Source organism: Charadrius vociferus, unplaced genomic scaffold, assembly GCF_000708025.1.
Source record: "Charadrius vociferus isolate BGI_N301 unplaced genomic scaffold, ASM70802v2 scaffold139, whole genome shotgun sequence".
Classification (NCBI taxonomy): Eukaryota; Metazoa; Chordata; class Aves; order Charadriiformes; family Charadriidae; genus Charadrius; species Charadrius vociferus.
The window spans coordinates 514,966-527,644 of NW_009650169.1; the positions used below are offsets into that span (position 1 = coordinate 514,966).

General features: G+C 37.7%; 1 protein-coding gene across 1 annotated transcript; it reads left to right on the plus strand.

Moving 5' to 3' along the window:
* Window positions 1–2,528: 2,528 nt before the first annotated feature.
* TRMT6 (tRNA methyltransferase 6 homolog (S. cerevisiae)) lies at window positions 2,529–9,366 on the plus strand. Its single transcript, XM_009892472.1, has 7 exons — window positions 2,529–2,564; window positions 2,982–3,091; window positions 6,001–6,092; window positions 6,181–6,264; window positions 7,335–7,459; window positions 8,688–9,052; window positions 9,277–9,366. Exons 4-7 carry the CDS (start codon window positions 6,233–6,235, stop codon window positions 9,364–9,366), a joined length of 612 nt encoding a protein of 203 aa, XP_009890774.1. The 5' UTR covers window positions 2,529–2,564; window positions 2,982–3,091; window positions 6,001–6,092; window positions 6,181–6,232.
* Window positions 9,367–12,679: the final 3,313 nt, after the last annotated feature.

Below are 12,679 nucleotides of genomic sequence, written 5' to 3' on the forward strand. Positions count from 1 at the left end.
GTGGGCCCCGCAGCTTTCTTCTGTGCCGGTCAGCAATGACGGCCTCGCTAGGTCGATGCGGCAGGTAGGGTGAAAGATTTTAATGCTGCCTCGGTTCCTATGACGGAAAAAACCAAACAAACCCGGAAGATGTCCTGGCTGCGTTTCTTGTAAGAATTTGAAAGATGTTTAAGATGGTTTTGTGTTGTCGCTGTCAAACTCGTGCGGGTTAAAGAGGAGAAAATGTGTAGCAGCCTGAAAAGCATGTCTTCATCATACTGATAGAATCATAGACTGGTTTGGGTTGGAAGGGACCTTGAAGACCATCTGGTTCCACCCCCCTGCCCTGGGCAGGGACACCCCCCACCAGCCCAGGTTGCTCCAAGCCCCGTCCAACCTGGCCTTGAACACCTCCAGGGATGGGGCAGCCACAGCTTCTCGGGGCAACCTGCCCCAGGGGCTCACCACCCTCACAGCAAAGAATTTCTTCCCAATATCTAACCTAAATCTCCCTTCTTTCAGCTTAAAGCCATGCCCCCTCATCCTATGGCTCAAATCCCTGATCAAGCGTCCCTTCCCAGCATTCGTGGAGCCCCTTTAGGGACTGGAAGGGGCCCTTAGGTCTCCCCGGAGCCTTCTCTTCTCCAGGCTGAATACCCCCAACTCTCTCAGCCTGTCATGTCTCGCTGTGGTGTGTAATTTCTGCGAGATGCAGCATTGCCTTGTTAATAATAGGGATTGGCTTCAATGTTTTCATCAGCACTAGACTGTAGGAAGATGCTAACTGTCAATTCTGGAGAGTTACTGCTTTGGAGAGGATGCTATGAAAGGTCTACTGTTTCTTTTTCCTAGGCCAACTGGCATAGCAAGAAGCACCTGCAGCCCAGCAGGACATACTATAATCAGTGGACAGCCTGGGCTCTTCCCCTTGCAGCAGACAATTTTATAGACCAGTGTATAGAAGTCAGTATTGAGTAATGTGGCCAGACATCTGATTCGGTAGCGTGGAGATTTAAAGGTACTATGCTCAAACGAGACCGGTTTTAAAACGGCATACCTTAGAGCTAGGAATTTGGGAGTACTGGTTACTGACCGGCTTAATGTTCACCAGCAGAATCTGGCACCGAAATCAGGTAGTTACTCTGTTAGCTTGCAGAGCAACTGCCAAGATCTGTTCGTTAGGTCCCTCTTCAGTTTTTGTTTAAAACCCCTGTCATAAAAGAAGAAATAAAAAGTCAGAGTAAATATTGCCACAGGAAAGTAAATAACTTTTGCATTAATTTTTCCTTTTCTATAATCTGATGAGGGTAAGAACACTCCAAGAACATGTGACAATACCTGTGGTTGGATAATCTGTTTATCAAAATTGTATGTTTATCAAAATGTCAACAAAATGAATTTTGAGTGCGTGCACATAATTTTTATCTATCTAAATTCTTTTCAGTCATTTCAAGTCTTTTATAATCTTTATTAGTCTTTTGAAATCTGGCTTGGGAGATTTATGTGAACAAGTATGATGCTGTTAAATTTTTATTATGAAGAGGGTTTGGTAATGTCTCTGACAACTTTTTGTTCTTATGCTTTATTTAACTTCTGGATTGTATTTGGGGATACAGACAATACCATAGGTAAAATATATGCATGAATTCAGTCAGTAGAAAACTGGAAATAACAAGTCAACATTTTTGCTTAGCTTTGGAATTAGTGATGAATATAATCAGCACAATAAGAGCTCATATTGGTAAGTTTTGATTCACATGCGAGTGTGGCATAGACACTCATACCTGTTTCATTTTACAAGATTGGTATTTCTTTGGTCAGCAAGGAAACCTTTGTAAGTCAGCCTGAAAGTGAAAGGCTTTGTGGGGTCCTTTTTTGTGTGGAGAAGGGAAAATGCAAACCTCCCTTAGTGCAATCAAAATGAAAGGGATAATAAAATGCCCTTTTTTTTTTTTTGTATTAAACATTGCTAGGGTTACATGACACTCTCTGCTGCTGTCTGTTTTCTTCATAGTCTTTTGGCAAAAGTTATTTCAAAGGAGCTCTGCAAAATACAGGTTCACGCTCATCTTTAAGCACTAGTCTGCATGACCCAGCCTAGATTTAATATACTTTAGATCAATTTGGTTCCTTGCCTTGTTTTGACTCTTTCTGTCAAAAATGGTACTATATAATTCAAGCGCTGTAGCCTTGTTTTATCTATTTTAGAATCCTTCTGAACTGAAAAAAAAATTTCTTACTGTATGCTCATTTTAAGTTACTTGTTCTTTTCCTAATCAATTTTAGTTTAATGTGGTTTGTAGTTAATTTCACTTTTTATGCTTTTCCTGTTTTTTTTTTTCCAAGGATATAGATAAAAATGGCTTATATGAGGCTATAGTTTAGTTTCAACTATTTTGGGTTTCAGACCTAGTAAAAGTAATGCTTTTAATATTATTAACTTCTCTGTCGTTTCAGAAAAATTATTTTTGAGAAGCAGTGGTTCTATCTGGATAATGCCATCGGACATACTTATGGAACTACATTTGAAGTAACCAGTGGTGGAAACCTCCAGCCAAAGCAAGAGGTGGAAGAGACTGCCACAGGTATTACAGAGGATCCACTGGTGTTTGGAAAAACGAGTTCCAATTAATTTCTTTCTTTGATAATACCAAAGATGATGGAAAAGCTTTCTATTAATCATTTGTTAACTTAATGTTACTTATATTCTTTCTGTCATAAAAGTGCATGGTTTTGTCTCGATCTGCTGTTTCACTAGTCCTGTAACAAATAAGCTTTTTAATATGGGAGAAAATTTAAACCTTAGTTTGGGTGAATATATATACAAAGGTGTATTTTACATATTACATTTCATTGATTGCTTAGGCAATATTTTGCAAGGCTATGAAGCATGTGGGTTTAATCCTGAGAAGTCTGCTTTTCTGTGAAACTAAAATCGTATGTTTCTCCAACTTTAAGATATTTAGAGCTAGATTTTACAAATCTGTATCCTTTTCCTTTAGAAACAAAAGAAGCAGGTACAGATAATCGTAACATAGTTGACGATGGAAAGTCTCAAAAACTGACTCATGATGACATAAAGGCTTTGAAGGACAAGGGTATTAAAGGACAGGTAAAAATAAGGTTTTGGTGTCATTTCTGTGCTGCCTTGGTGGTTATATTTTAGCTTATGAAAGAGGCTGTTCTTTTTATCGGTGCATAGGCTTCAGTGCTTCTTCTTTGTTCTTCTGCCCAAGTCATGTTTTTCCTAAAAATCTGTTTTTACAAAAATGCAGAGGCTGTTTTCAGAGAAAACTTCATGTAAGGTTGGCAACTTTGTCAATGGAGAGTAAAGTCTGAATTTTTACGGCATCAGAAGTCATAACAGACAAAAAGAAATATTAAAACCATTACGGAAATACATCTTGCATAATCACCTTTTAGTTTTGTTTATAATGTTCAAAATATTATTTCTATATTAGACGTATTAAAATTAATGCAATAATTCAACTAACAAAGATGTAGGAAAGGATAATGGATAAACACCAAAGTATTAACAACACTATGTAACAAACGTACTACAGTTGTGCCCCTAGGCGGTACCTACCAAACACATGTGCTGCCTGTGTTTTATCTGCACCTCAAAAGCTAAGAATATTCTCAAGATGTGAGTTCCGTTCTGCTAGAAAAGGGATTGGAATTTACCCCACGCTTTGTCAAAAAGAAGTGAGACCATCTTAAATGTTGATAAACCATTGCAGCCAGTTCTGTTCTGCACGTGTTACCAGGCAAAATTCTCTCTCATCTTTAGTTTACCCTTTCTAATAAGAATAAGAAATTGCTCATGCTTACATCGAGTTCATCTCCTCTTTGCATCCTGCTGTTTGCTGCTGCTCTTCAGAGCAGTTGTTCTGCTTTTGCCTGCTTAATCACGGATGGGTCCAAGGAGTTGAGAATGGTATTTCTTCTCTTTGCGCGGTTGTGCTGCTCGTGGTGTTATCTCTTTGAGAAGAAGGTACTAATCAGTCTGATAGCTTTGACATTTTCTGTTCATTCTCATTATCCATGGCTGAAGATCACTCTGGCTTTTCTGTATGTCCTCCGCATGTCTTTGCCATACATTTATCATATTGTTATTTTAGGTTATTAAAATATCCTGCTTTGTTAACTCTGGCATCTGAACTGTAGCTGAATATTCATTTTAGACTGTGTTGTATTAGCAGCAATAGATACTATTCTTCCATAAATGTCTGGTAAAATCTGAATTCATGTTTGTGAATGGCATGTCTTTGTGACACAGGCTCAGTTTAGAGATGTTATTTGCAATAAACCCACCTCATTGTTGATGGGGTTTGATTTCCCATCACTTCCCAAATCCTTCCCAGGTCCTGAGGGATAGATATTAGGATGCAGACATGAAATGGCATGTACTCCCAGGGCATTGCAGAGTGTCACAGCTTCCCTTTGGCTTGTTTTGATTACCCTACTGAGATATTCCCCAGCTTCCTCACTGTAATTTTAACTGAAAAAAACCCCCAAAACCCCAAACCAAACAACCCAGGTATTGCATTTAACTTTTTTTCCAAGAATAAAGCAAAAAAAAAAAAAAGGATACGCCATTTCTCAGTATTAATAGTACATTTAAAGTGTTTGAAGGACTTTAAGAAATGATGGCATGAAAAGTAGCAATAGAAAGCGAGAATTACTTGTGCCACTGTATTTTGGAGCAGGTTCTTAAAGCACAATGGAAGATGCAGTGTCGGCATTTAAAATACTCCTGTCATTCCCCACCACCACCACCTTCAAACTCCTGTGAGGCCAGGCTACTGCTCTTCCTACATGTTTAATAGAAACTTACAAATTTAGCAGTTAAAATACTATGATCGCAACAACCAGAATAGCATCGTGCAGCATTTGGTCTTGTATTGCAAGCACAGAGACAAGCCCTGAGCAATGAAAGCTTTTTTTCTGTTGGAGGTCTTAACGATTCCTCCAGCCAGAACCTGAAAGTACGAGGAAGAAGAGTTGGATTGGCAAAGGGAAGAGATTAGAACAAGGAGACCGGGAAACAAAAACCAGAATTCGGGGAGCTGGAAAAGGAAGAAGTCAGGGGGAGTGTTGTTGGTAATAGTAAAATACTAACGGGTTTGACATCATGCAAGGAGCTGGTACAGGAGTCTAGCACAATTTGGGAGGCAGACAAAATTAAGTGGGGTAAAGGAGATGTCTGGTAAGTAGCCAGAGTACAGGGGAAGAACTAGCACAAGATGGGGAAAAAAAAAAATACCCTCAGAGATAGAGATGCTGAAGGCAGACAAGAGACCCAAAGCGGGAGTTGGATTTAAGTAAATATTACGTATGACATCAGGTTCCTTTTTTTGTTTTGTTTTTGTAAAGTAATTTTTGCCTGTATAGCTGTGCATGGGACTGAGGGTACTGTCATGCAAACCAGTTCCTGTGGGGAACATTAGACTGACAGAATACATGTCAGTTGTTCCATAATAACTGCCAATAAACATAACTCTGTCTCATTCTAAATACAGCATAATTAAAAGTAGCTAATCACTTAGAGAAAGCAGGGTAGTCTCATTTACATTCAGCAGAGGATAAGATTATGTAGGTAGTGAGGCTGCACTGTAATGACTTGCTGATGCTGAAAGGAACAATCCTGCTTTTTCTTCATTTCTGGCCGTACGAGTCTGCCCTCTCTCTTGAGCTGGTTCTGGCACCTACCGGACTCCTTCCCCACAAAACACCCCATTTCCAGCATCTGCATTTTCAGTTTTGTCATTTTCATGCTGGCATTAACGTAGTTAAAGAACACCTAGAGACAAAAGTATATGATTAAATTCCTGCAGGTAGTCCAGGTAGTGCCTCGCTCTTTAGTAGCAATTTACTTTGCCATTAGCATCAGTAGAAGTTAGTGTTATACATGCCTCTACTGGAAGGAAATATTTTCAGTGTTGGTTTAAAGAAATACTATATATGAAATGAATCATAAATAAATACCAGCTATAATAAAAATAAATTGTCTTTTCCAAGGAAATAGTTCAGCAGTTAATAGAGAACAGTACAACATTCAGAGACAAAACAGAATTTGCTCAAGATAAATACATAAAGAAGAAGAAAAAAAAGTAAGTGAATTTTAAAATGTGGAAAATATTTATTTGTTCTGTAATTTGCTGAGCTTGAAATAAGACTATTACTATGTGTTTCTTACAGATATGAGGCAGTTATTACAATTGTGAAACCATCCACTCGCATTCTTTCAACAATGTATTATGCAAGGGAACCTGGAAAAATCAAGTAAGTTTTCATTTTGTTCCTTTTTTTCAAATTATAACAGAAAGGCATTTTAATATTTTTCAAAATACCTGTATTATACCAGAGTAATACTCATCACATTTCTTTTTTTTTTTTTTTCCCCCGTTAATGGGAAGATTGTAAATTAATGAAAAATAATGTGATCTAGAAGATGAATCAATATGCTCTTGCAGTGAAAACTCTCACATGCAGCATCAGCTTTTACCTTTTCCCTACCACCACCGTCTTGTTAATCACCTACGTAGACAGAGGCTCTTTGCATTTTCAGAGGCATCTCCCACCTGGTTTTGGTCAGTGGCACATTGTCTCTGTTTTCTGGCTCAGTAATTAAAATAACGAGCCACCTACCAGAAGCAGGAATTTTTGTCTTTAATGCGTTAAGGATTCAAAATCTTTTTCAGTCAGAAGTCTCCAGAATTTGAAAACATGTGGTTAACACTGAGGGGTGGGAGTTGGGGGGCAATGATGCCAGAGATCTAGCCGTGTTTGATTTTCACTTACCTAAATTGAATGATACATCATTACAGACGTTGTTTAAGATGGACTGATCTATTGTTTTTAAAATAGTAAAAGTAGATCTAAGATGCTAGAATTTAAAACACTCCAATGTATGTTATTTAAGGCTTCTCAAACCTTTTACCTTCTCCTTCCCCTGTCCCCTTCACTTGGCTTTATTTATCTATTAGATTAGTTGTCATTTCCTCAGCCATCACTGAGTCTCGTCAGTCCGTAGAATTAGGTTTTGACCCAGGATTGCATGTGGTGTGTGCTGCTGCAAGCCAGATGAAAATCACTGAGGCTATATTACTGGATTAGGAAATGCATTCAAATACCATTTGTTCTTTACAAAACTGACACGTTGGAGGAAACAACAAAAATCTGAAAAGAAGTTTAAAAAATACTTTGACAGGCGTAGCATGAGATGTGCGCCCTTTATTACGTGCACCCTACTTCATATCTGACTTTTGCTATTTTCTTTGTAGACCTAATATGCGGTATTTCTAACTCTAACAGAACTAATTTGATATTTCTTAAAACCCCCTTTCTTCTAGCCACTTGCGATATGACACCCTGGCTCAGATGTTGACTTTAGGAAACATCCGTGCTGGCAACAAGATGATTGTAATGGAAACGTGCGCCGGCCTGGTGCTGGGCGCGGTGATGGAGCGCATGGGAGGTAAGGAACGCGGTAGCTTTAGTCATGTAGAGACTGAGGCCTTACTTTAAACTTAAGAAATACACGTCTCTGTGATACTTCTAAAAGGCGGTACTCCAAAATACTTTCCCAGTTTTTAAAATCTATTTTTACCATCTCCAGTCCTCAAAGAGATACTTGTCTTTCCATTGGAGAAAGTTGTATTTTGCATATTTCAGTTGGATTTATTTTTCACTGTGTAAAAAAAAAAAAAAAAAATGTGAAATTTAAAGTTGATATCACTGTATATAGATCTAGTTTAGTTTCTGCCTTAGCATAATGATGTTGTGTTCAGAAAAGGCTGTAAGGAGCCTGTGTGCAGAAAAGTGAATGGCAGAAAACAGGGATAACACTGGAATTCAGACAGCCCGCAGCACTGAAAATGCTTCATTCCTCTTGTTCACTGCACCAGAGATTTAACATCTGCAAAATGCGTATTTTAAAGTAGTATATGACATTTTCTTGAGTGTATTCAAGGAGAAGTTTGACTTGTTTTTTATTTCTTAAACTCAGTTAATTAGTTTCATCATACATCAGTCAAAGACACTAAACAGAGATGACAATTACACTCCAGACACCTGGAAAGGTAGGAGGTGCGATGTAATGTTGTGCACCAGATGTGCTCTCGGTTGGCTGAGAAGCACACAGGCAGTTATACCGTAAATTGGTTTTGTTTCAGAAACTTTTGGCTATAGGGATACTTTCTGAAGTGAATTAAATAAGATGCAATTTCAGTATAACTACTGAAAGGTTCTTTTTCGTATGTTTAAACATCTGACATCTCTTCCTTAAGACTCTGGATGTTGAAGAAATTCTTTGCCTATTAATGCTGTTTAAGTTAGCTTTTATTTTTTATCAAAACAACTCCATAGTTAGAAGTAACAAATACTGTAAAAAATTGTCTTTTTAATTCTTAATTAAACTAGCTTCTCTAACAATTTGTCACTGCTTATATGTTCTGTGCTAATCCTAAATACATGTTTAATACATGTGTAATCTCTGAGTTACCTTGTCCTTCTGAGTTGCAGTAACTGTTGTCCTTCCAGTAAAGATTTTCTACCTTGAGGCAGCCTGCTTTTCTACCTTTAGCAGCCTGCTAAATTTGATGAAGGTTAGAGTAAGTGCAGGCAATATACTTACCGGTTCTTAAAGCTATGCTTCCCAGAAATCCTGGCTTTCCAATGTGTTTTTTATTCTTTTGCTTCCATAGGCTATGGATCCATTATTCAGATGTATCCAGGAGGGGGACCTGTTAGAGCTGCTACCAGTTGTTTTGGATTTCCGAAAAATTTTTTCGATAATCTTCACGAATTTCCTCTCAGCGAAGTGGAGAGTCTCCTCTCGGGGACGTTTTCTACAGAGACTCTGCCTTCAGATCCTGAAGATAACGCGCTAGCGGAAGAAGAAAGCAATGGACTGACCGATGAGAAGCAGACTTCCCTACAGGAAACGGAAGAGGAATCTGCTCCTGAAACAGCTATGGAGATCAACCAAACAGAAGAGCAAGACGCAATGGACATTAATGCTGAAGATGTAGAATTTAAAGAGAACAAAGAAAAAGAGAATAAAGACAACGTAAGAATATTTATTGTGGCTATTCAAGTTTTACAATGTTAATCTACTTAAAATTCTGCTGTCTGAAATAGAGCTTATTCAGGTGTTAAAATGGAACTCTGGAAGTTGTCTTTTGTCTTGCCTTAAGCCATCTAAGATGCAAAAAATGAAAATTCATCCATGCTGTAGTGATCCAGTATATAATTACCAGTTAAAGTGCAAATTATTTGTTTTGTTGTTCAAAGGTTCGGGAAAAGCAAAGAAAACAATGGGAGAGAAGGAAAAAACTAATAGAAACTGCTGCTTTGTTGAGAGAGAAGAATGCCGATGGGTGAGTTTGTTTGTAGTCAGAAAGGTCTTCTGTTTGAAACCACACCTACAGAAAATAATTCCCTTTGAAACAAATAAAAGCTCTGTTTTAAAAAGACCCTTTTTTTTTTTTCTTAATATTTACAAGCAAGCAGTCAACCCAGATGTATCTTCATTCTCACTTGGTTCATACCTGGTTGAGATTTTTTTTTTTGTTATTTAAATGGTTTGAAATTTCATGATCTAAAAGATATAAATTCCTGACTAGCTATAAGTAAACATTAAAAAAAATAATATTCTATCCAAAGAGAAACAGAATCCAGGTAGAATTTAATACAAAATAACTGCTGATAAAAATCACAGGATTCCAATTGGCAAAGTAGAACCTGAGGTTTTAAGTTTGTTAAACTGGAACTAAGTTTGTTGTTTTGGGGGTGTATTTGTTTGGCAGGTTTGTTTTTAGAAACTAATTTCTTCTATACACAGGACTTTTTTACAGTCCTTTTCTTTTTTACACATAACTATTTCTTTTTTATGCATAACTTCACTTTACTTGTTTTAGCCAGGTTCGATTCTTCTCAAGGAACAATTTAACATGAAGATTTAATATCAGAAGTTTAAAATAAAGACAATAAACATATTCTTAGAAATTCAGCCCTACAGTAGTGTAAGAGCACTTGGTGGTTGTTACTATTTCATGATGTTCTCAGCAAATGCTGAAGTGATTTGAGTTAATCGAGTAACATTGATTTAGTTAATTTAATAACGTTCATATTCATTTTTTCCTCCCAAGAATATTGGCTCACTGGGAATAAAGCCGTTCTGCTTGGATAAATTGTAATACACATTTATTGGTTAGATTGAAATGCTTGTGTATAATTTTTGGTTTTGTTATTATGAAATGTTTTCACTCAAGCTCATTTATATTTTAGTATACCTCATCTAGCAAATTGAAGTGATAGAATTAGCCTTTTCTGTAAAGGTGCAGGAGCGGGTCATTCTGGGTTCTCTGAAGCAATAAAATGGTACGGGAGGTTTGTAAAAGCACTGCATGTCTGTTTGGCAGCAGCAGCACCAATGAAGGATGACCATTAAGCTGCCTAAACAGTGGTAGTAGTTGTACTGCTGTCTCCTGCACCCATCATTATAATTAATGTCTACACAGTCTGGGAAAGTGAAAATTAGTAATTGCCTTTACTTGATTCTTCTTGTGGTGTAAAATAGTATTATTTGGTTGTTGATGACATTTGAGTTCAAGGGAGCCTATTTAGTATTTGTCTCTTGTTCATTTGTTTTCGGTCGCTTGTATACCTCTTTTGCCCTTTGTAATGCATGCAAGCTAGAACAGATTATATGCTTGAAGGGACGAGTGAGTTCTTGCTCTAAGAAGTCTTCAGCACGATGCGCGGAAGAGAAGTGTATGGTTGCCTGAAGGCACTGTCCCAGATGGCTCAGTCAGGATCACCTTTCTTTAGTCATCTGCCTTTTTATAGCCCACCATTTGTTAAGATCAAGAACCACAGGGTACATACACTGCTCAGCCAGGAAAATTTGGCATGGAATAAAGAAATGCTTCACACTAACGACTTGGCCCGTGAGTAGAAGCAGGCAGGGACATTAAGATTTTGTTATTTTGCAAGAGGGAAATGGAGAAAGGATAGGTGAAAGCTGTAAATATTCTACAATATTTACCACTTAATTCAGAAGATACGATTTTATATGTCTTCTGTGCTGTTATATGGTAACGCAGTTCTTCTACGAGACCTGTTTGTTCAATTCCATTTAGGAGAGTTGAAGTCTGTCATAGGTTTTCGAGGCAGAAAAAGAAAGGGATTCGGTACTCTTCAAAAGATGACTCTTTTAAGATAGACTATTAAATTTTTCTGATATGATGAAAGCAGAAATCAGTTCATAGACACTCCATGTGTTCAGAATTTGACCACGCACCCTCTCTATACACTCCCCTGCCCTTCCTCTACCTCCTCCTCCTCCCCTCTCACCCATTACATTAATTTTGCGACTGGCCAGACCACCTGCTGACAGCAATATGTGCTGCCATATGAGAGGACAGAGTTTGATTTTTCGCAGTCTCTCTCATCCCTCGCTTACCTTCCTGGCGTCTGGCAGAGCTCCTGGCAGCGTCGGTGCAGCACTCCAAGCCTTCCAAGGCACAGTCTGGAGTCTGTTCTTTATGGTCCACTTGGTTAATTACTGAGCACAATCGTTTTGAAGTTTGGAATTAGGGTTAAATAAGGCCGTGGCCAGCAGAAAACCGAAATGAAAACAACTGTAAAAGAATTGTCTCACCTCTCTCGTGTTTAGAAAATTGAACGTCCATTTTTACCTCCCTTTTGTTGAGTAAGTTTGATGGTACCTCCAGTGCTGCAAATTCCCCTGGAGAACAAATATTAATTAATGGATGGGTCTTTTCATATAGTAACTGTATACTAGAGAAGTAGTTTAATTAGCCTGTTCTTTCTGCAAAAGTACAACTTATTAACTAATTGAATCTTATCCATTTCTTGCAGTACAGTTTAGCGGTGATGTTTTTGATGAAGAACTCTAGATATCTATAGAGAATCTGAAGCATCTGTAAATATGAGTTGTGATATTTTATTCTTCATCCTCATTTTAATATGAAGCCTTTAAGTTGGCAAGGAAATAATTTCTTTTAAAAAGATTTTTAGTCATTCCCACTAAGGGATTGTTTTTTCTTTAAATAATAACTTCTTCATATAAAAATGTATTTTATGACGATTACCAGTTTGGGTGATCATGACTGAGGTTACATTCTACGCAACAATTAGCAGTCACAAAAATTAAATATTTGGTCTTAGTGTAGAGAAAGCAGCATGCAAATTCCTGGGCTGTAAGAATTATTGTGGAGCTCAGCACAGCTGAAACGAGTGCTTCTGCAATGCGTTTAACGTACTGCACTTCAGGGAACGAGTGTTTTATCCTCTTAATTACGCAAGTAGGAAACTGTGATTTGTTTTTATATTTGGGGAGTTGTTAGAGCCATGAAAACATGCTGATTGGCAACATTGAAGCTATAATTGATCGCTGTGCTAAGTAGGAGAAAATGTCACTCATTGAATAGGTTTTAGAAGCCGAAAACTAATGCGCGTGAAATTTCTTTTGCAGCTTAATTGTAGCCAGCAAGTTTCATCCCACTCCTGTATTGCTCGCTTTATTGGAATTTGTTGCTCCTTCAAGGCCTTTTGTTGTCTACTGCCAGTATAAAGAGGTAAATCAAGTATGTTACTTTAGCTGTTACAGTTCAAGTTTGAGACTATTCTGCTGTATAACCTACTATTTGGGTTTTTTAAGCCATTATTA

Bases quoted from the DNA above. Each gene is read 5' to 3' on its own strand.
- TRMT6 (XM_009892472.1), top strand. From the start codon at position 6,233: ATGTATTATGCAAGGGAACCTGGAAAAATCAA. The intron at 6,265-7,334 runs GTAAGTTTTCAT...CCTTTCTTCTAG, and splicing joins AGGGAACCTGGAAAAATCAA to CCACTTGCGATATGACACCC. The intron at 7,460-8,687 runs GTAAGGAACGCG...TTGCTTCCATAG, and splicing joins GGTGATGGAGCGCATGGGAG to GCTATGGATCCATTATTCAG.